Raw genomic sequence first — 23,094 nt, 5'->3', positions numbered from 1 at the left:
AACATTATGATTGGAGAGAGAGATATCTGCTTTCCAGAACCTTTTAATTAAAATATAATCTGGTATTTTGCTGTACTAATGTAACAAACTATGGGTGACTATTACTTTATATTAATTTTCATGTTATGCACATATGTAAGAATTGGATTTCTGTGGTGATCTTACTTTTTTCTTTCAAATAGCATATATCTATAATCGTTTGCATGATTTATTTTAATTGCAAATCTATATCCTACACGCTATTACAGATGTGTTACATGATTCATTAGTTTATCTCTAATGTAATCACATTTGGTTTTCAGAGAACCTCCCAAATTCTGGGCCGCTCTGGTTTTCAGAGAACGTCCCAAATTCTGGGCCGATTTGCTTTTTAGATAACGTCCCAAATTCTGGGCCGATCTGGTTTTCAGAGAACGTCCCAAATTCTGGGCTGTTCGGAATTCGAGTTTTTGGGATGTTGTGCTCTTATAGATGTCAGTCCAGTTTCTAGGTCTTGCTCAGTTTACCATAGAAATGTACACCAGAACTGGATTGTGAATTTATTTAAGAGTAACCCTTAGTACATGAATCTAAGTTAATGTATTTTTTACTCTTCCCCAGAATGTTTTAAAAAAAGCTTATTTCTTTAATACAATGAAGAAATGACATTGCAAGGAAATAGATACATCAAAATGCAGGTGTTTTCCTTTATTAAAGGTTAATATTAAAACACATTTTTGAGAAGGAATATCGTATTCTAAAACAAAAAAGATATCTATAGTCAGACCTGATAGAATGGCGGAGCTCAACATATTTTATTCACCTGTCACATGCAAAAAAAATAAAAATACAATAAAGGCCTATATCATCGCTTTCACTTTTGGGTTTTAAGAGACCAGTGCCCTTCAGTAACTTAACATAAATATTATTGTATTGCTAAAATATTCCTTATCTATTCCTGATAGTTTAAGTTGTAGGCTATATATAGTTTAAACATTTGGACTATACAAATACAATGGAAACAAATAAATACATTGTAAAATGATTACATCTAGTGAGAGATTACAGGCTTTCTTGTGCAAAGTACAAGTAATGTGTAAAAATGTGCCCCTCAACCATTAACTGTATAGTCCTTCCCACTTGGAAACATTTACACTGGCCACAAAAGCATTAATAACTGTCTAGACTGATACTTTGTTGCAGTACATACTTCTAATAGTCCACAGATGGAAATGCCTGACATTCTAAACAGCTTGACATTATAAAATAGCTTGGTAGTTGTTGACGTATATTCCTAACCAAACTACTTGCCTCTAAATGTCATTAAAAAAAGAAATCTAATCGATTAGCAAGATTGACTTAATGAGCCTTTCTTTTCTCTCCAGCAAATGATGCACAGCACAGAAAGCAGTGTGCTAATTGACTAGTTTGACGCTGTAACAGGTTTATTCCTCTGTATCACCAGATTTACATAGCGCCCTTTTTAATTCAAACAAGGAATTATTCCCCTATGTTGGTCATTTGCTAGCTTAAATATAATGCGTCTCCAGTCAGAATGTATTTATTTTGGAGATCACGTGACCTGTTTAGCGGGATGGTACTAAACAGTTAGAGCTCCTACTCCCCACTGCCTTTATTTAGCATATTTTATATTTCCCCCGGTTATTTTTGTTTTATTTCACATTTATAACTCACCCATAATGTCGAGTGCTCGTAGGAAGCTGGTTCCCTCGCCGTCCGCGTCTCCATCAGGGAAGAAATTCAGGGAATTTGATTCGCCTGAACTAACAAAGATGGCCGAGCTGCTCTCTCAGTCAATGGAGCAACAGGCCTTGCTTTTCAAAACCGAGATCTCTGCTCTCAGAGCCGACTTGACGATCCAGATATCGACTGTTCAGAAGCTGATCTCGAAACTGGATCTGGTTGCGGGCGAGCAACGAGAGCAAAAGAAAATCCTTAATGCTCATGATGGGAAACTGGAGTTTCTGGAACGCAAGGTGGTCTCTTTGGAAGACAGATCGCGGAGGTCGAATATTCGTATTGTAAATCTGGAGGAGGGGGTTGAGAAAGACGACCCCATAGGATTTGTGAAACGTTCAATCCCTGTCTGGTTTCCTGGTTTGGCACAGCGTGAGTTTGAAGTGGAGCGTGCACATCGCATTTACGGCGGCAACAAAGCTGGAGGCCGTGACAGGCCTCGGGTATTTATTTTTAAACTGCTGCGTTATACAGACCGCCAAGTCATCCTGCAGGAGAATAGGAAAGCCGGTCCTGTTCGCTCCGCCTCGGGCTCCATTTTAAGTTTTTTTCCGGATTTTAGCCCTATGACAGCGAATATGAGAAATGCCTTCTCTGGGGTGAGGAGATCTCTGAGAGCGGCTGGTGTCCCGAACTTTCTGCTGTACCCTGCTGTTCTCAAAGTCCTTCATAACGGGAGTCAGCACTTACTGCAATCGCCACAAGAAGCTGAAGCTTTTCTGCACGACAAGATCACCTCTCCTCATCGGATAGATTAGTGAGACTCTCTTTCTCTCCAGTAACTACAGGTTTTTTGTTTTTGTTTGTTTTTTTTTCCCTGTGCCTGCAGCACTGGGTAATGTTACTGATTCTGTGTTTCATATCTTTGCTCAAAAGGACCCTGGACTCGCTTTTTGTAATTCACTGTGAACTGAGTATAGGCTCATATTTTGTTACAAACAGCCTATGTAGAGACTACACGTTTATCTTTCATAGTCAAATAAGTGGTTTATAAGCTATTTTTTCATGTTTGCAGCCATTATTAGATACTTATATATGTTTGTTGGCACAATTTGCGATGTCCGCTGACCTGATTTCGCTTTATTTATGGATGCCTAGGGGTTTTGCATTTTTTTGTTTTTTTTTTGTTTTTTTTTTTTGAGATACATATTTTTGACTACGCGAGTCAGGCTTGTTCTCATGTGGCATAGAGGTCTATATTTGCATTTATTTATTCATTCATTCATTTATTTATTTATTTACTCCTTTTCTAACTTTTATTTATTTATTTATTTATTTTAAATGATATGTTATTATTACTACTTGTGTTTTAGGGGGAATTCTTTGCTTTTTTATACCTGCTTGTATTATAGGTAGATGGGAAATGGCGTTTTGACTGCGCACCTTGCCGGTATAAGTGTCACGGATTCAATATGGGAAGGGAACTGGGTTGCAAAGGATCCCCAACTGGGGATCCTTCTCTTCCTAATGGGTTATCTTTTGGGGGGGGTGGTTCTGTTGTTATTTTGGGTGTTTGGGGTTGGGGGGGTTTGGGTTGGTGCCCTCTTGAGGAGCTGGGTTATGGACTGCACTACTGTCTTTGACACTCTGTCTTTCTGCTCTCTGCTAGCTGCTGGTATATACACCTTATTCACGCAAACCACTATCTGCTTGATCCTGGCATCGGTTTTGATTTTTGATACTTATGTCTAATATCTCTATTCTATCATGGAACGTAAATGGCCTAAATACTCCCTCAAAACGCACTAGCTGTTTGGACTTGCTCCGTAGAAAAAAGATAGATGTCGCAATGATACAGGAGTCTCATTTAATACAACATGATGTTTCTAGGTTGGCCAATAAATATTACTATGTGGCAGCTTTTTCTGCTGCAGAAAACAAAACTAAAGGTGCTTTAATTATCTTGCGAAGAAATCTTCAGATTTCTATATTGGGATCAGGAGGTGACGATCTAGGAAGACTGACATTTCTAAAAACTATTATTTCAGGTAGAAAATTTGCCTTTGTATCGGTGTATGCCCCCACTACGTTCGATCCAGACTTTTTTAATTCACTTGCGAAATCTCTGCTAGAGCTGGCTGAATTTGAGGTAATTCTCGGTGCAGATATGAATGCTACCATGAATTATATGCTTGATAGATCAAAGTCACAAGAGACGAATACCCAGTCTTTGGCATCCACAGCTTTAAGAAAATGTGTGTCGGATTTGGCCCTGGTAGACATATGGCGTGTGTTCAACCCTTCGGCTAGGGAATTTACTTTTTTTTCAGGGAAGCATAAATCATACTCCAGAATTGACTTCATTTTTGCTTCCCAGGCTCTTTTTTCCTCAATACGCACTGCTGAGCTATTGCCTATGTCATTATCTGATCATCATGCAAATTTCTGTAAAGTCGTACTGGCCAATAGGCCTAAGCGTGCCCCCCGTTGGCGTTTCAATTCCACGCTGCTACAAAATGAATTGTTCCGAACGCAATTTCAATCTAAATTGGAGGAGTTCCTTAATTTCAATCGGGGCTCAGTTGATGACCCCCGCATTTTATGGGATGCGGTTAAGGGCTTTATTAAGGATAATTCCACCATATTTGCTTCTCAATTACATAAGTCTCGTCTCAGCAAAATTACTGAATTAGAATCCAAATTAGCTTTTTTAGAACATGCCCAACAACTAACCTTTTCTGATTCTATAGCCTTGGAAGTTAATCTGCTTAGAAAAGACCTAAATGTACTACTTAGACATCGTGCCGAATTTCTCATACATAGGTCTAGACAAAACTATTACTTCAATGGCAGTCGACCTAGCCACCTGTTGGCTTTGAAACTCCGCAACAATGAACGTTTTGCAGATATCCCCGCTGTCAAATCTTCACAGGGGGCATTATTGACAGATCCTATGCAGATAAACTCTTCATTTCGTTTATTCTACTCCAAATTATACAGTTCTGACATTAGACATGATCGACAGCACTATATGAATTTCCTTCAAATCCTTCAACTGCCTCGTCTCTCACCTACAGAATCAGCCGTGCTTGGTGCTCCTATATCCTTAGCTGAGCTGCGGGAGGCACTACAAGACATGAAGAAGGGCAAATCCCCTGGCATTGATGGTCTCCCTCCTGAACTCTATTTGACTTTTTGGCCCCAACTAGGCCCCTTGTTGCTCGATATGATACACTCTGCTATTGACAAGGGTTCATTTCGGAGAGATATTAATAGCGCAGTTATATCTCTTTTGCTGAAAAAGGACAAAGATCCCACTTCCTGTGCGAACTATCGACCTCTATCACTGATTGGCTCGGACATCAAGCTGTATGCTAAACTGCTGTCACGTCGTCTTGAGGCTTATATGACCAAACTAGTACATCATGATCAGACAGGCTTTATTAAAACTCGCCTTGCGTCTGATAACATCCGCCGTCTCCTACATATTATACATGCTGCTGCTGACATTGCTTCCCCATGTGCAGTTCTCTCATTAGACGCTGAGAAGGCATTTGATAGACTCGAATGGGATTATTTGTGGGCAGTTCTGGACTATATGGGTTTGGGTTCCGGGTTTATTGATATGGTTAAACTTTTATATGCCAATCCCTCCGCAATAGTCTTGACAGGCCAATCGTGTTCTCCCCAATTTGCTATCTCTAGGGGCACTCGTCAGGGTTGTCCACTCTCGCCTTTGTTGTTTGCCCTATCTCTTGAACCTCTAGCTCAGGCAGTCCGTCAATCAACTGACTCTACCCCTATTTCTGTCAATAATACCCAACATCACATATCGCTGTATGCAGATGATATATTATTATACGTAGACAATGTTTCCCAATCCCTACCTCATCTGCTGACTATTTTTGATGATTTCAGTGCAATATCGGGATACAAAGTTAACTGGTCTAAATCTGCATTGCTACCCTTAAATTCTGTAATGACAAGAACCAACATACCCTCGATAGTGCCGCTGGTTAAACACTTCAAATATCTGGGTGTTGAGATTTATCCTTCTTTACATAATACCACAGTAAATAACTTTAGTAAAGTCTTTAAACAGGTGAATGCAGATTTGAACAGGTGGACGCACTTTCCGAATTCTCTTCAGGCTCGGATTTCCATCGTAAAAATGAACGTGCTTCCTCGCATTAATTTTTATAGCTCAATGATTCCTTTATCTCCCCCTTCAGGGTATTGGGATAGACTGCATACAAGTATCTCCAAGTTTATATGGAAAGGGAAACAACCACGCATCAAATTTTCCACTTTGCAGCGCGAAAAATCCATGGGGGGTTTGGCTCTCCCAAATTTTAAATTTTATTTCTACTCATTTATTCTACGCCCAATCTCGGTTTGGCTTGCTCCTGATACTCCTGTATCTTGGCGTCCTCTTGAGGAAGACATAATCTCCCCTTATAGACTCCAAGATTTAATCTACGCCAATGTCCCTCTCAGACAGTGTAAATTGCGCTTTGGCCCTATTATTTCTCATTTAATTGCTACGTGGCGTCTGGTAGAGAGACTTACAAATTCCCAAACTAAATGGCATTCCCATTCACCGATCTTTCATAACTACAAACTCCTCACAGGCAATTCTCCTTTCTCTTTTTCACATTGGAGTAATAATGGTATACATAACTTTGCGGATATTTTTAATGACAATGGTCTGCGTGCGTTCCACGATTTGCAACTTCAATATAACTTGCCAGGATCTTCTTTCTTTTTCTATTTACGTCTCCGTTCTGCAATGCGTGCCTATGGTGTTCCCTGGGGAGCACAGCTGCCTATGCACCCACTTCACAATTTATTAGATAAACAGGGCAAAACAAAAGGGTTGGCTTCAGCCATTTACATCTCTCTTTTAAAGACCTCTTATAAACCTCTAGCACTTTTTACTATATGGAATAGAGATCTGAATTTTGGAGATGACGAGATTTGCTGGAGCACTCTCTGGGACAACATAAATCTGGCTTCCAGGAACCCTAATCATCAAATGATTCATTTCAATTTTTTTCACAGGGTATATTTAACCCCTCGCAGACGCTTTCAAATGCGACTTACCCCCAGCCCTTTGTGCATGCTCTGCCCCCAGGGTGCTATGGGTACTTTTTTACATATGTTTTGGGAGTGTCCAGATGTGGCTCACTTTTGGTCCCGAGTATCCTCATCATTATCCACTATTCTTAACACGAATATTCCATGCTCTCCTCGGGTCCTTCTCCTGAATGATGACTGTACTCTCGATCTCTCACGGCAGCAGAAGAGGATTTGGTTGGCTGGCCTCACAGCAGCTAAAAAGTTACTGGCGCTCCGCTGGGAGCCGCCCCACTCCCTCCCTTGGCAACATTGGCTCCTCACTTTCCTTGACATTATCCATATGGAACTGTCTACTGCTCGAATCCATGGTGCCAGGGGGGGGACTGTGGAGGCATGGAGTGCAGCTGCGACCATTGTCAGGTCATTATTATAAGACCCAGTGGGATGGAATCCATAGAGGAAAGGGGGCACCAACGGGGGGGGGGGGGGGGGTTTGTGTTTGGGTTTTTATATTATGTTGTGTTATGTATTGTTCCATGTTGTTCTTTTCTCTTTAAATAAATAAAAAACATTTGTTCAAAAAAAAAAAAAAAAAGAATGTATTTATTTTATGAAACAAGCGGTGTGTAAAGTCCTGACTACATTCTGCATTCTAGACCAGCCTTGCTCAGCGTTTGATCCTGTGGAAACATAATGAGAAACGCTCCACCGAGTCATGATTTGAAACATTAACAGCTTCTCAGGGAGGGAAATAAGACTCCTATTGCATATCAGTTTCTCTCCAGTCCAGGTTTTAATTCAAGCTTGATTAGTTCAGTGTACAGCTGAGGCCAGAAGTGTTGCATCACTCTATAGAATGAACTCATGTTGCTTCATAAAGTCGAATGAAACCTGCTGAATAATGTCAATGTATTTCTTTTTTTCCATAATCCACCTGTTTAAACAATATGTATAGCCTACAGTTTAAACTATCAGGAATAGATAAGGACTATTTGACCAATACAATACAATAATATTCATGTTAAGTTGTTTTAATATTAACATTTAATAAAGGAAAACACCTGCATGTTGATGTATCTATTTCAGTGCAATGTCATTTTTTCATTATAATAAAGAAATACACTTTTTAAAAAAACATTTAAATTTGATTTCTGTGTCTTAAAAAAAAATATGCGGAGAGTCACAAAATACATTAACTTTGATTCATGTACTAAGGGTTGCTCTTAAACGATCCAGTTCTGGTATACATTTGTATGGTAAACTGAGCATGACCTAGAAACTGGACTGGCATTTGTAAGAGCAGAACATCCCAAAAACTCGGCTGATATAAAAAAAAACAGAGGCCCAGAATTTGGGATGTAGCCTGAGAACAGAAGCAGCAGTGTGGAGTAATGGTTAGGGCTCTGGACTCTTGACCGGAGGGTCGTGGGTTCAATCCCTGGTAGGGGACACTGCTGCTGTACCCTTGAGCAAGGTACTTTACCTAGATTGCTCCAGTAAAAACCCAACTGTATAAATGGGTAATTGTATGTAAAAATAATGTGATATCTTGTAACAATTGTAAGTCCCCCTGGATAAGGGTGTCTGCTAAGAAATACATAATAATAATAATAATAATAATAATAATAATAATAATAATAATAATAATAAAACTGTGATTACATTCCAGATAAATTAATGAATCCTGTAACACAACTGTAATAGCGAGCAGGATATATATTTGCAGTTAAAATAAATCATGCAAATGATTATAGATATGTGCTATTTAAAAGAAAAAAGTAGATCAGCACAGAAAGCCAATTCTTACATTTGTGCATAACATGATAATTTATATAAAATAATAGTCACCCATAGTTTGTTATATTAGTACAGCAAAACACCACATTATATTTTAATTGAAAGGTTCTGGACAGCTCTCTCTCCTCTCTCTCTCTCTCTCTCTCTCTCTCTCTCTCTCTCTCTAATGTTAAAAATACCCCCATGCTTTCTCAATAGTATTTGATTAAAAAAATGATCCTTCATTTCCTGTCCTCCAAGCCATTGTGATTGATATGAGGCAAAAACAGATTAAATGTTTACCCTTTTTAACTAAAATCATTTTTTATGTTTCCTTAAGGCAGTACAAGAATTTGGTACAATGTGTAAAGAAAGAGAGTCAGAGATTGTTAAAGGGGTTCTTCCTTACTGGCCAAGAATATACTGCAAAATCTCAATGGTAAGTTTATTTATTTTATTATTAATATTTAATAAACATGCGTATTATTATTCTTACTTGGTTTTCCTCTTTTAACTGCAAGATACTCAACTATTTAATAATAATAATAATAATAATAATAATAATAATAATAATAATAATACATAATAATGATTTCCTTTCAAAACCTGCAAAAGGTTTTTGGTTTGTTTATTTGTCACTGAAATCGGCTGCCAACAGCACACTTTTTGGTCACTGGGTTAATAAAAATAAAACGGAGATGAGAGCTGAGCAGTGGAGCTAATAGGGTTGGAACAATAATCGATCATATTGATAATCATAATTTTTTTGCAGCAATAAATTTATCTGGTTAAATTATCGATAATCATAATTATGTCCGTGACCCAGTGAAGCAGGAAGGAGCGCTGCATTGAGCAGTAAGCAGAACTGAACTGTCTGCGTGAGTAAAACATGATCTGTGTGAGTACTGCATACATTAGGAAGTGAAGTATTGCTTTTAAACAATATGCTTAGGCTTTTAACTTTACGCCATGGTTTCATTTTGATAATAAGTTGTACACTGGCAAAGCGAAACATAAAAACACAAATATTGTTTGTAAAATTGAAAAAAAATCTAGCTCACTGTAAAATTACTGTGGAAAAGTGGAACTTTTAATAAACATTTTAAGACAGGATTATATTTTTTTATAGTAAATTGAATGTAATTGCAAAAAGAAAATGATAAAACAAAACAAAACGAAAAAAAAAAAAACACAACCATGTGGCAAACGTTTAATATAGCCTAAACAACTTTGTTGCTTCTGTTCCCATATTGGGACAAACTGGGCAATCACCATCTTTCAGGACTGGCTAAAACGTAAACTAATTGAAATACATTTATCAACGATAGAAAATACTGAGAGATTTCTTTGGAAATGTAATAAATGCCAAGGGGGACAAATATAATGTTTAACATGTCTGTTATTTTTTGATGTATTTATGTTTTTATAGTATTTTATTTGATAATACACTGATGGTGAAAATAGAATGTCTTTAAAAGGTGCAGGGATTTCAAAATAAGCCAGCGACTGGCACAATCCACCGCCTAATACTATATTTGCTCCAGCTACTTTGTTAAAAAAATATTACGATTGTTTTGGGGTATTATCATTGTCCATTTTTTGTCGTATTAGCATCCTGAAAGACGATATATAGTACATAATAGCTAAACGTATTCCTTTTGTTGAGATACAGTAAAAATATGTACCCAGGTGCTTGTTGGAGATATTGGGGGGTTATGTATAGGCTGTAAGAAGAAAGGCATGATGGGGTATCAGCTGAAACCTTGTCAGCTGATCTACAGAATGCTTCAGTGCAGAAAAGTGCTCTATATTAACACCAGCAGAATACAGTAACCCCAGATTCATGCAACAGTGTGGGAGTACTGTTGAGTAAACAACTTGCTTAAAATGAACAGCTGCATTCAAGAAATTTAGAACAAGAACAGCGAAAAACTCAAATAAAAATACACTAACAAAATTAACAAAATGCCCTGAAAACTTTAATATAAAGATGTTTTTTAATTAAGGGTTATAATGCAGCAAAAAGTTCAACAATTAAACAAAAAAGGAAGTGAAAAGGTTACCGTAACAAGCTGGAAAAGTTTTTTTTTAATATATTTCTTTTGTGTGAACTGCAGCAAACCTGTGTTATTTTGGCATTTAAACCGTAGTGAGCCTAAATAAAGTTTTGAGTTTCACAAACTGTTGCATCTTCTATGGCGGCCACAATATTGTTTCGCGCAGCAGATTACCTAGTTAGATGATGAGTTGATAATATCTCTTCAGCCAAAGAAGCAAGCATGGTAAATGAAGACGTTACCATAATAAAATAAACAGTAATGTAGTGTGAGTTTTGTACTAAAGCAGGGTCAGTTGTTGCAGGGAAAACAGTTTATTTCTCAAACTGACTATATATATATATATATATATATATATATATATATATATATATATATATATATATATATATATATACTGTATACAGTACTGTGCAAAAGTTTTAGGCAGGTGTGAAAAAATGCTGTAAAGTAAGAATGCTTTCAAAAATAGACATGTTAATAGTTTAAATTTATCAATTAACAAAATGCAAAGTGAGCGAACAGAAGAAAAATCTACATCAAATCAATATTTGGTGTGACCACCCTTTGCCTTCAAAACATCAATTCTTCTAGGTACACTTGCACACAGTTTTTGAAGGAACTCGGCAGGTAGGTTGGCCCAAACATCTTGGAGAACTAACCACAGTTCTTCTGTGGATTTAGGCAGCCTCAGTTGCTTCTCTCTCTTCATGTAATCCCAGACAGACTCGATGATGTTGAGATCAGGGCTCTGTGGGGCCATACCATCACTTCCAGGACTTCTTCATTATGCTGAAGATAGTTCTTAATGACTTTTGCTGTATGTTTGGGGTCGTTGTCATGCTGCAGAATAAATTTGGGGCCAATCAGATGCCTCCCTGATGGTATTGCATGATGGATAAGTATCTGCCTGTACTTCTCAGCATTGAGGAGACCATTAATTGTGACCAAATCCCCAACTCCATTTGCGGAAATGCAGCCCCAAACTTGCAAGGAACCTCCACCATGCTTCACTGTTGCCTGCAGACACTCATTCGTGTACCGCTGTCCAGCCCTTCGGCGAACAAACTGCCTTCTGCTACAGCCAAATATTTCAAATTTTGACTCATCAGTCCAGAGCACCTGCTGCCATTTTTCTGCACCCCAGTTCCTGTGTTTTCGTGCATAGTTGAGTCGCTTGGCCTTGTTTCCACGTCGGAGGTATGGCTTTTTGGCCGCAAGTCTTCCATGAAGGCCACTTCTGACCAGACTTCTCCAGACAGTAGATGGGTGTACCAGGGTCCCACTGTTTTCTGCCAATTCTGAGCTGATGGCACTGCTGGACATCTTCCGATTGCGAAGGGTAGTAAGCATGATGTGTCTTTCATCTGCTGCAGTAAGTTTCCTTGGCCGACCACTGCGTCTACGGTCCTCAACGTTGCCCGTTTCTTTGTGCTTCTTCAAAAGAGCTTGGACAGCACATCTGGAAACCCCTGTCTGCCTTGAAATTTCTGCCTGGGAGAGACCTTGCTGATGCAGTATAACTACCTTGTGTCTTGTTGCTGTGCTCAGTCTTGCCATGGTGTATGACTTTTGACAGTAAACTGTCTTCAGCAACCTCACCTTGTTAGCTGAGTTTGGCTGTTCCTCACCCAGTTTTATTCCTCCTACACAGCTGTTTCTGTTTCAGTTAATGATTGTGTTTCAACCTACATATTGAATTGATGATCATTAGCACCTGTTTGGTATAATTGTTTAATCATACACCTGACTATATGCCTACAAAATCCCTGACTTTGTGCAAGTGTACCTAGACGAATTGATGCTGTTTTGAAGGCAAAGGGTGGTCACACCAAATATGGATTTGATTTAGATTTTTCTTCTGTTCACTCACTTTGCATTTAGTTAATTGATAAATATAATCTATTAACATGTCTATTTTTGAAAGCATTCTTACTTTACAGCATTTTTTCACACCTGCCTAAAACTTTTGCACAGTACTATATATATAAACAGCATGTGTAGAGTTCTAGAGCCACGTAAGTTTCGAAAACTGCGTAAGTCTAGCACATACACACAAATATTTAAAAATGCATACCGCTAAACCTCAAACCAAAACTATATACTTGCATATACATATCCCTTTAATTTACAAACCCTCAGTCACACACACACACACACGTACTCAAATTAATGCAACGATTTTATTACTAATTTACATTGATTTTGTCTACAGTAGAAAAAAAAGAAAGAATCCAAGAATCTTTAAATAAGTTACATATTTACATATTGTCATTTTACTAACTTTTAAAAAACACTGCGTCTGAGAAATTACAGAACCTTTGTGTCGTGTCTGAAAAATAACGCATTTACCGTTGATATCATGATAAACATTATAGATTTAAATGTATAGAAATTATGCAAACAATTGTGTCAGTTCATTTTATCTTGCTTTTTCTTTCATTTTAGGCAGAGGTGTTGAAAAAGCTAGCCTAGGGTTTAACCTATTGTAGAAAGACAGGTTCCATTTACCAACATAAATTTAATTGAATTGATGGCCTGTCTATCATTCGAAAGCCTAGTGCAGAAAAGACAGAGAGGCGGCGAGATCCCTGAACAGAAAATGAAACCTCCCCAAGGTGCATTGCTACTGGGCATCCCACCGGCCCAGCAACCAGCAGCCAAGATTCGAGCCTGCGAGGACGTAGCTCCCTGCGCTGAAAGTATTGGCTTTTACTGCTACGCCATTTTGTTACATTTTAATAGCATATATTCTGCACAGTTTAACATAAGCTAAACTTAGAAATATTGTTCCCACATGTAACATACAAGAGGTGCTGTATTGCATTTATGGGTGAACTGAAAAAACATAAACTTACCTTTATCATAAGATGGACAAATAATGATAATAAACACTAATGCAATGTAGAAAAGTATTTCCTACCAGTTTGCAAGTACAGTGTAATTAGAGCTTACGGTTTTCGGTTTTAACCAATAAAAACTGATACAACATCCCCAATTTATTTATGTATTTATTTTACCAGGAAATTTACCCATTGAGACCACCACCAAAATTTACTGGGGGCAATAATTTAGAAATTAAAAATACAACCAACACAATAAAATGTGTGGTTCAAGCTTGATCAGCAGCATACAGAGATCAGAAAACATAACACATAGGATGTATATTTTTAAATGTGATTGTGAACTGAAATAATTTTTTTTTTTTTAAATAAAATTATAAATATGCAAATATAGTAAGCACTTCTAGGAAATGAACTGTTAATTCTGAAGAGAACGTCAAAAAAAAAAAAAAAACTGTCATCATATCCAAAAACTGCAAACTAACAATTCTTAGGCTTAACATACTATGCGCAAAAAAAAAAGAGAAACGCAGCCTAACTCATTTGAAAAAAAAAAAGTATTATCATACTTAGCTTGATACGGGCTTGCAGTGATCCTGCATTTCTGTCGAAACTGGTGGGTTTAATTTGTTGTTGTTATTGTCTGTAGCAGAAGAGCTGCTAGTGTATTTTCAGACATGAAGGCGTTTTCAACACACAGCAGACTAGATGTACTCGTGTGTGATACTGGAACTCACTTTTTTTTTTAAAATAAATTTAGACGAACACACGCTGTCCTCCGAAGTGTGCGCCGTCTGCCGACCGCTTTTTTTTTTCACACCGCAGACTCACCATACAGCCACAGCGTCGGAGGACAACGCAGCTCTCGGGCAGCTTACAGGCAAGTCCACAGGCACCCAGCCAGACTACAGTGGTCGCTGGTGCGCGGTGAGCCGAGGACACCCTGGCCAACCTAACCCTCCCTCCCCCCGGGCAACACTCAGCCAATTGAGCGCCGCCCCCTGGAAGCTCCCGTCCTCGGTTGGCAAAGGAATAGCCTGGACTCAAACTCACGATGTCCAGACTATAAGGCACATCCTGCACTCCACGTGGAGCGACTTTACTGGATGCGACACTCGGGAGCCCAATACTGGAACTCACTTTGACAGTATTTAAATAAGCATCTTTCTGTCCAGTGAGCCATCAAAAACATTACATAAATAAATAAATCCCATTCATTTTTAGTGCTTTGCTCCATTAAGCGGTTCAGTGACTAACTTTCTATTTAAACAATAACTGCACTCAGACACTCAATACAATGTTGCCACGGCCGGGATTGAAGTACGGTGTGCCGAAAGGCTCAAGACACAGCAATGCGATTAACACGCGTTAAAATAATTAATCTCTAAATACATTTACATGTTAATCGCAGAAGTTAACTGTGATTAATTGACAGCCCTACTTTAAACACACCCCAACTACTGAGTGGCAGGACATTCCTACTTCCTTGTATGGGAAGTTTATACACGCTTGCGAGATTTAAAACAGTACAATTAGAAAATGAGCATTGTTCTTGCTTGTGAGATTTAAAGCTATGTTACAGTTCGATGGAATTTAAAGCAGAATTGCAAATTGTCGCTAAATGTAAAATAATGCCAAAACACATATGTGCCCGTGACCATAAGGATTTCACTGTGGAAGACAGCAAAGGAAAGAAGGTACAAGTGTGCAAGTACTGTCTATAGATATTGTGACAAAAAAAAATGCCCAAGAATTTTGGAAAGTAACCAAAAACAATAATTTCATGCAGTATATAAAAAAGCAAAAGCCCCCAAAAAAACGATTGAGGTATCTAGATAAAACTTGAAAAATAGATACAAATAAACACAGAAAATGAAATTAATAAAAACAGAAAAATACACAAGCCCTAAATATATCTTAAGGCATGACAGGGGATGGGTGGACATGATATAACCGCACGTGAAGCACTTAAGTGTGTGGTTATATCATGTCAACGCTTCTCCTGGAGGGCCTTAATGGCATTATGAAACAATTATAAAATGATAGATTTATTTACTTTAGCACAGCAAACATTTGTTAGTGTTTTATTTAAATAAATTAACATTAGTTTATTCATAAATATAATAAATGTTGATTAAAATGTGTATTAAGCAAATAATATTTGTATATCAATTATATTAACCTATTGCATGCCAATTTACTATTTCATTAATTAAACTTGGTAAATTATGTAAATAAATTTGATACAACTTTAATTCTAGATCAGTGATTTTTTTTTCAATAAATGTTCACGTGAACATTGCCAGATAGTGTGAGAGTGCTCGCTTTGTGCCTACGGGAACTTTTTTTTTTTTGGATTAGCTTCTCCAGGTCTGCTGGTGTTATTTGGGGATAGTGTGTTTTGTTATTTCCACTTCGTCTACGAATACATTGTTAGCATTGTTAAATGGTGCGTCTTTAGCTAAATTCACTTTTCTGCTGTACAGCGTGTCATTCTAAAAGCGATTGATCCCAGCTGGCAAACCTTATAAAGCTTGATGTGCTGTACTGCTCTCCTACTTTATCAATTACGGAACCAGCATACAATTCCCTGAGGAGACTGTTCAACTCAAAAGTAAATGAAATGTAAGAGGTCTACCTTTTTCTTGGAGCCGGGTTTGTAGGATATCACAGCCAGTTTACAAGCCTTGGTTTTAGTTTTAGTTAAGGTCAAGTTCGAGTTGATTCAGTTCTTGTTGTGTTATTTCACTGTGCCGTTTTTCTTTTAAAGAAAGCTGATTTTACTGGTACTTTGTCTGGTTCAGGATATACCATTCTTCAACATTGTTTCCATTTAAAATAACATCATTTCATCTGGGTCTGACAGTTTATTGGTTACTTACAGATATTACATGTTGTAGAATTAGGATAGGTAAATGGCAGAGGAATTTGAATCAAAGGTGATGTGTTTGTTGAAAGATTGTGTGAGATTAACATATGGCTACTAGAATGCAGCTAACCAATCAGAGAGCAGAGTTTTTCCAAGCAGATTTATAATACTTTTTGTAGCTTGTATTTGTCACATTTTAAATGCATTTACTATAGATAACGTGTTTTGTTTTTTTTTCTTACAAAATGTGAAAAAAATCTATAACACTTCAAAACAACATGTAGGCCTATTCAATACAAAACTGTCTAAATATAAACCCATTTTGTGTTATTCTTGCTTTCCATCGCTTTCCGCCTTCCATACGAGCTCAGTTATTGCCACTGACAGGGTTTAAACACTTTATGGTCACTTTCTGAGTGAAAATCAGAGCCAGAGATGCATTTTAACATGGCTTCTGTAGCCCCACCCACTTCTGGTGATGTCATCAGAGTAAATCCAAGTACGAGTATTTAATTCCGCTTACGAGTAGTGGGGTTCTCTGCACACCCCTAATATTTATGACAATGTTAAAGATGCTGTTCCTATAAGTCAAAGACTAAAGACCTTGCTGACATACTGTGTAAATGGGCAGTGCGTAGAAGCAGGACCACTACACTGTGCAAACCTGTGGCAGAATAGGGTATTGCAATCTAATCTACAGTGTGGGTAGAGGTCATTTAGCTTGTTGTTAGAATGTTAGGGTACCAAGCAGTTAAGCTTAATAATTTCTGTTCATTTCAACAGGACCATGACCGTCGTGTTCGTGAGGCAACTGAACAGGCCTTTGAGCAGCTTATTCTTAAAGTAAAGAGGAATCTGGCGCCTTACTTAAAAAGCATTATGGGATACTGGCTGATAGCTCAGTGTGACACTTACTCACCTGCAGCATCAGCTGCAAATGTAGCATTTCAAGCTGCTTTTCCTACAAGTAAACAGCCAGAGGCTCTTGCATTTTGCAAGGAAGAGATTCTCAATGTAAGTAGAAAAAAAAAGTTTCTTAAAATATGTTAATGTATTAATGGTTGGGTAAATATGAAAAGCAGTTCAAGCACGGACCTATATGTGTCAGTTTATAGCTTGGGAACATAGGTCCCTAGTCGTCACACTTCTTCCCCGTATTTTAACAAATAATATATATATTTTTAAAAAGCCTTTCAATTAATTATATCAGGGTAATGGAACCTGTGTTCATTTATTTTCAGTTGAGTTAGAAGTTTATTCAAATGCATTAAAGCACTGTTCCTTTAGCGAATGATTATAATTCAACTCCCGTCCATCCTCCTCTCTTACCTGTCATGATTTCTCCTCTTATCTTTCTGAACAAAATCGACAACATCTATTCTACGCTCTCCCACCACAAGCCCAGTCTACTACTTGACCACCTTGACGCTCCTCCGGCCCTCTCCTCCTTCTCTCCTCTCTCCATTGCTGATGTTTCCGGCTTACTGTTGAAATCATCTACTGCCACATGCCCCCTGAACCCCTAGCTGACTAACCTTGTCTGTCTCTGTGCTTCTGATATTGCTCCTTCCATTATGCACACTCTCAACCTGTCCCTGGACTCAGGCTCAGTTCCTGCAGCCCTTAAGCTTGCCCGAGTTATGCCGGTATTCAAAAAACCCTCCTTTGACCTGGCTGACTTATCTAATTTCCATCCCATCTCCAATCTCCCTTTTCTCTCAAAAACTCTCGAAAGGGCTGTAGCCAGTCAGCTGACGAAACATCTCATGGACAGCAATCTTCTTGAATCTCTACAGTCTGGTTTCCAGCCGCATTACAGTACTGAAACTGCTCTGCTCCGGATTGTGAATGATCTCCTGCTCAATGCTGATGCTGGTGCTCCCTCTGTCCTCCTTGACCTAACAGCTGCTTTTGACACCATAGATCATGGCATTCTTTTTGACCGCCTTCAGAAGTATGCTGGAATCTCTAGAACCTGTCTCTCGTGGATGTCCTCTTACCTTTCCAGACGCATGCAGTCTGTTTTCTATGCTTTCCATGCTCTGTTTTCTATGCTTTCCATGCTCTTTAAGCCTGATATCTGCTATTAGCTGCTGTGTTGCTGCTACTATTTCATGTATTATGCTACTATCATGTATTATGCACTTTCCACTGTATTTAATGTATTATGCATTTTTTTATATACTGTATATCTTGTACTATGCATTTCTCTGTATTTAAAATATTATTGATTTTCTTGTTGTTACTGCATCTTGTAAAGCGCTTTGTGATGGTGGTCCACTATGAAAGGCGCTGTATAAAATAAAGATTGATTGATAAACACACTATATTTAAGGATTTTTTTGGAGTTTTTATAAATGGATTCAGACTGTAATGTGCATTTAATTTGACTGTACTTCTACAGATTCTTCAAGATAATCTTCTAAAGGAAACTCCAGACACACTCAGTGACCCTCAGTAAGTTTAGTTGACTGGGCCATCATACACTTCCTACAAATTTCAATAGAGGAAATGGGTATCATATACTTGTTCCACATTGCCTGTAAAGCACAGCATGTGTTAAGTGGCCTCCTACAAACATATCTGCCTTTATTGCGGTACAAATTATATTCTTTAGTAAGGAAACTGATCCAATTATTTTGCCTTTTAGTTTGTAATGGAATAAGACTTTGAATTGCAGTTACTTAGTGATTGAGTACAAAACATATTGAGCTTTCTCGGTACTTGCTATTCTGATAACTGGTTATTTTTACACAAAACATGAGTAAAAAGGTAAATGAAAAAGAACTACCACATAATTCGCTTTTTAGTTGATATCTTTGTAAACCGACTGAGAAATTGCAACAGGAAACAGTTTGTCATTATTATAACTGTCTAATAAAAACATTTAAAAAATGCATTTGACCCCCCTAAATTACACACAATGTATTGATTACATGTGAGCTAACTATGATGTAAACAATTTGTGTGCATGTACAGACTCATTGCCGTATTAATCTCTTTGTTTTAAAGTGACATGTTTGTTTCTATGTGCAGAAGTGTCCCAGAGGAAGAGAGAGAAGCCAAATATGTGAGGGTTGTTACTTGCTCCCTGTTAGCTTTGAAAAAGCTACTGACATTCCTGCCTGGGCCTGAGATTGACACACTGGAAGAAAACCTTACCCAGCTCCTATCCCAAAACAAATTTTGGAAATACAGTAAACACACAACTCCACAGGTAGTGAACCTACCTAAGCAGCCATAGGAGAATTTCCTTTTTCCCCACCAGTTTTATCATTCCTTTTACTTAGGACATTTTCCAAGGAGATAAAAACACAGTAACAGTCATAGAATCACTGAGATCTATTATAAAGTTGTGTGTGTAATGAAGAATAATCCAAATCAATGTGTTTTTGTTTATTGAGCAGTTATTACTGGTGGTACACTATGTAAGTCTATTGTATAATGTTTGTGATGTATATTGCAAGTACATACATTCTTAAAGTAACCCAGCACATAAATAACCCAGTGGATATAAAATACTATAACAAAAAAGAAACACAACTAGGACAGCAAAACAGTATTTATGCAAATTTACAAACCCAGCGGGTCCTGCAAATACAGTTCCACAATATTGAGAATAAATGAAATAATGCTGAAATGATTACCTGTTTGAGACTGAGAAATAGGAATTTATATATACATAATGCCAATCTCTTATTTTTAGTAATATGTATCTTTAAGGAGTCTGTATTATGATACATGACAGATGTAATTGTTTTTATTTTTTTATAGATCCGTGGAGCTTTATTTGAAGCAGTGGCCACATTTTGTCAGCACACACCTGAACTAATACAGACTCAAGCTACACGAGCATGTTCAGCTGTGTTGTTAAACATTGATGACACTGACCCTGTGGTCTGCCCAGCTCTGTGGGAAGCAGTTCTTTACATTCTTACAAACATTAAGGTATGAATTTGCTTCTTCAAGGCACTAAGCCACTCATCTGGGACAGTGGACATCACGTTGTGTGAGACTGGTATGTAGAGAATCGCTTGGTGAACTACATTAATATGACTTACTTGTCATGGAAAATTCAGTGGCACTAAATAGTAATATGCAGATTTAGTCATCTCCAAAATAAAAAAAAAAATTAGCAAGCTTTGGAAATAGAGCTAAGTTTAAAGTACGGTAAAATCTGTCAAACATATGTCTGAAATATTTTAATAAAAATAGGGCCATATTCATCAAAATTATCATGTTTAATTTTGAGAAACTGCGCATGTCAAAGAGACTTTTAGGACATTAATATGAAATCAGTTCTGTTTTTACTTTGTATAACATTTTATTTTTCAGTTACCACATTCTGGTGACTTTTAAAACACTTAAAACCACTTAAATGGGCTCTGAAACATGTCTTCTCTCAAGCACAGCAGATACACCAGAGTAAACCATTAACCGCCCCCCTGCAACGCTCTGCCCCCATTGCATGTGAGAAATACGTCAGTGAAAAATACAACACGGGGCAGGGGGGCTGCTCAATGGTTATCGGTGGTAACTTGCATTTTATAAAACCTTTTTTCCTTTTTGTTTTCTCTTCAGGATTGTTGGCAACATGTGAACTCCAAAAAGGGTGTAATGCCAAAACTTTGGCTGTTGCTAAAAGAAGGAGGTCGGGGCTTGGCGACGGTTTTACATCCTAACCTCCTTCCGTTCATTAGCAAATTACCTGATGAAATTACTGACCCAAAGTTGGAATTTTACAACACATTCTTCAGTTCAGTTATTCTTGGGTATGGAATTCATTTTTTTACATTTTTATTTAAGGGCATGGTTTATGTAACCCTTAATATGCTATTATATTTTCCAGTTTATCATTAGGCTCAGGACTGGTTTTATTAATTTGTATATTTATATGTTTATCACAGTATGTACAGTTGCAGACAAAAGTATTGGCACCTTACACTTATACCATATTTTTCAGGTAAGATTAAGGACAAGCATTTAGTAAACTTTAACCACTTTTAAATAAAACAAAAGCAAAATACACCATTTCTTTTTAGATGGTTTGTTATATGAATAAGTGGTTTGCAGTGAGGTCTGCGTGCATACAGCGCTTCTGTGTTCAGGTGTCTTTGGACAGTTCTGCATTATTATGCTTGATGCTTTGAAATCATTCTTTTCTTTGGCTTTTATTCTTGGATTTTTTTTAGCTGCTTGGGTGAATCTTCTACTTGCTGTGCTCAATTGTCTTTGGTTGTCCACTCCTTTCAAGCATTTCAGTTGAATTTGTTCTGTGGTACTTTTTGATTATGGGTTTTGGTATTCCATTTTTCTTTGATTCTGTTCTGTAGCCATTTCCTTTGTTGTAGTTTGCTACAAGTGCTTTTCTGAAATGCGAATCCAACTCCTTTGTCTTGATCATCATATGCCGTGTCACCAAAAAGTTGTGCTTCAACAGATGTTGGAAATAATTAGCTTTTTTCTGACTATTTTTACTGTATTGTTACAGCTTAGTTATTATGTAATGGGTTTCATATTTAATTAGTTCCATTACATTTTTACACACTTAATGCAATTGTAGTAATAATAATATTAGTACTAATAATAATCATTTATTATTTAGTCTTTTCCTTGGTAATTGATTTGAATATTTCCAGATATTAGTAATTATTAAAAATGCTTCCGGCAAAGTTGCCATGCACTTTGGACAGCAGAAGCAGTGTGCTCTTCAGAAGAGCTTGATGAAAAAACTGGTTCAGTTTGTCCGACAGTACTTCTCTCTGTACTAACAGCTTCTTAGCCAGTTTCAAAGCCACAATTCTGCCTCAGTCCACCAGAAATACACAGTTGCAAAGTCAGTGTATTACAAAAATTGCATGAAGTATGCGCATACATCATGCAAATGCGCTCTGTAGCACTGGCAACTAATAATACAGTTGTCAATGAGCTGCGTGCTGTTGCTAATATCAGAATTCCATTAACAGTAAAGTCTATGGGACGGGATTGGTTCCTGGGAAAATGTTGTTAACAACCGATAGTTGTCTTTATCAGGGTTGCTGCTGTGCTACATCTACTGTGTGTGTGTATATGCATGAGGGACCGATTAATCAACTAAATAGCTGATCGCAGATACAAATAAATTTACAATCGTGCTTTAAAAGTGCATTCTGGGTAGAGAGAGAAATGCGTGCTGCTCTTTAGGGACGTGCTGATTTGAAGCGCGCTCTCTCCTCGGAAGTGGTAGGACACTGCTTTTAAGCACGTATAAAAAGGGGTTAACGTTGTATAAAAATCATAATTGTTGTCTTGTTTTGTACAAGGATTGCTGATTGTGTCCTACGGATGTAGATACAGATTTTGAACTGGAATGTTTATCTATGTTGATATAAATGATTGCCAAACGTGTGTCTGCAAAGTTACTCGTGTGCATGTTACCAGCTGTGGTAAAATCCAGAGTGGCGCATTTATCCTGATCAACACAATAAACTGCTGATTTAGTTATAAACCTCTGAGTTCTTTTGTTTCCGTGTTTGTGCATTGCTAATAATTTAGCTGTTTAGGGGTTACCCCGGAGTGGTTAAACAGTACGTGTAACTGTGCTGCTCTGGCCCTTGGGGCTTGTGTGACTGAGTTATCAGGTCCCTAAATCTTTTTTGTTAGGGTAATAGGATGGAAAGGTAACCTTTGTTACATTTACTCAAATAATAATAATAATAATAAAAATGGTTTTAAAAAGAAAAAATTCCCATTGGGCTTATTTATTATTATTTTTTTTTAGATTCTATTGATTTTTTAATATTGCTATGCCGGA

At 37.6% G+C, this 23,094-nt stretch overlaps 1 protein-coding gene across 2 annotated transcripts in view; it reads left to right on the top strand.

Annotated features, from left to right (window-relative positions):
* Positions 1 to 23,094, top strand: part of LOC117407239 (E3 ubiquitin-protein ligase listerin-like) — a 61,878-nt gene that overhangs the window by 3,518 nt on the left and 35,266 nt on the right. For both annotated transcript variants that reach the window (XM_059028697.1, XM_059028696.1), the window contains exons 3-8: positions 8,873 to 8,971; positions 17,085 to 17,315; positions 18,706 to 18,758; positions 19,338 to 19,518; positions 20,076 to 20,249; positions 20,883 to 21,073. In XM_059028697.1, coding sequence (XP_058884680.1) covers positions 8,873 to 8,971; positions 17,085 to 17,315; positions 18,706 to 18,758; positions 19,338 to 19,518; positions 20,076 to 20,249; positions 20,883 to 21,073 — 929 coding nt within the window. The remainder of the gene's footprint in view (positions 1 to 8,872; positions 8,972 to 17,084; positions 17,316 to 18,705; positions 18,759 to 19,337; positions 19,519 to 20,075; positions 20,250 to 20,882; positions 21,074 to 23,094) is intronic.

Source organism: Acipenser ruthenus, chromosome 8, assembly GCF_902713425.1.
Source record: "Acipenser ruthenus chromosome 8, fAciRut3.2 maternal haplotype, whole genome shotgun sequence".
Classification (NCBI taxonomy): Eukaryota; Metazoa; Chordata; class Actinopteri; order Acipenseriformes; family Acipenseridae; genus Acipenser; species Acipenser ruthenus.
This window is presented reverse-complemented; position numbering and strand designations above follow the sequence as displayed.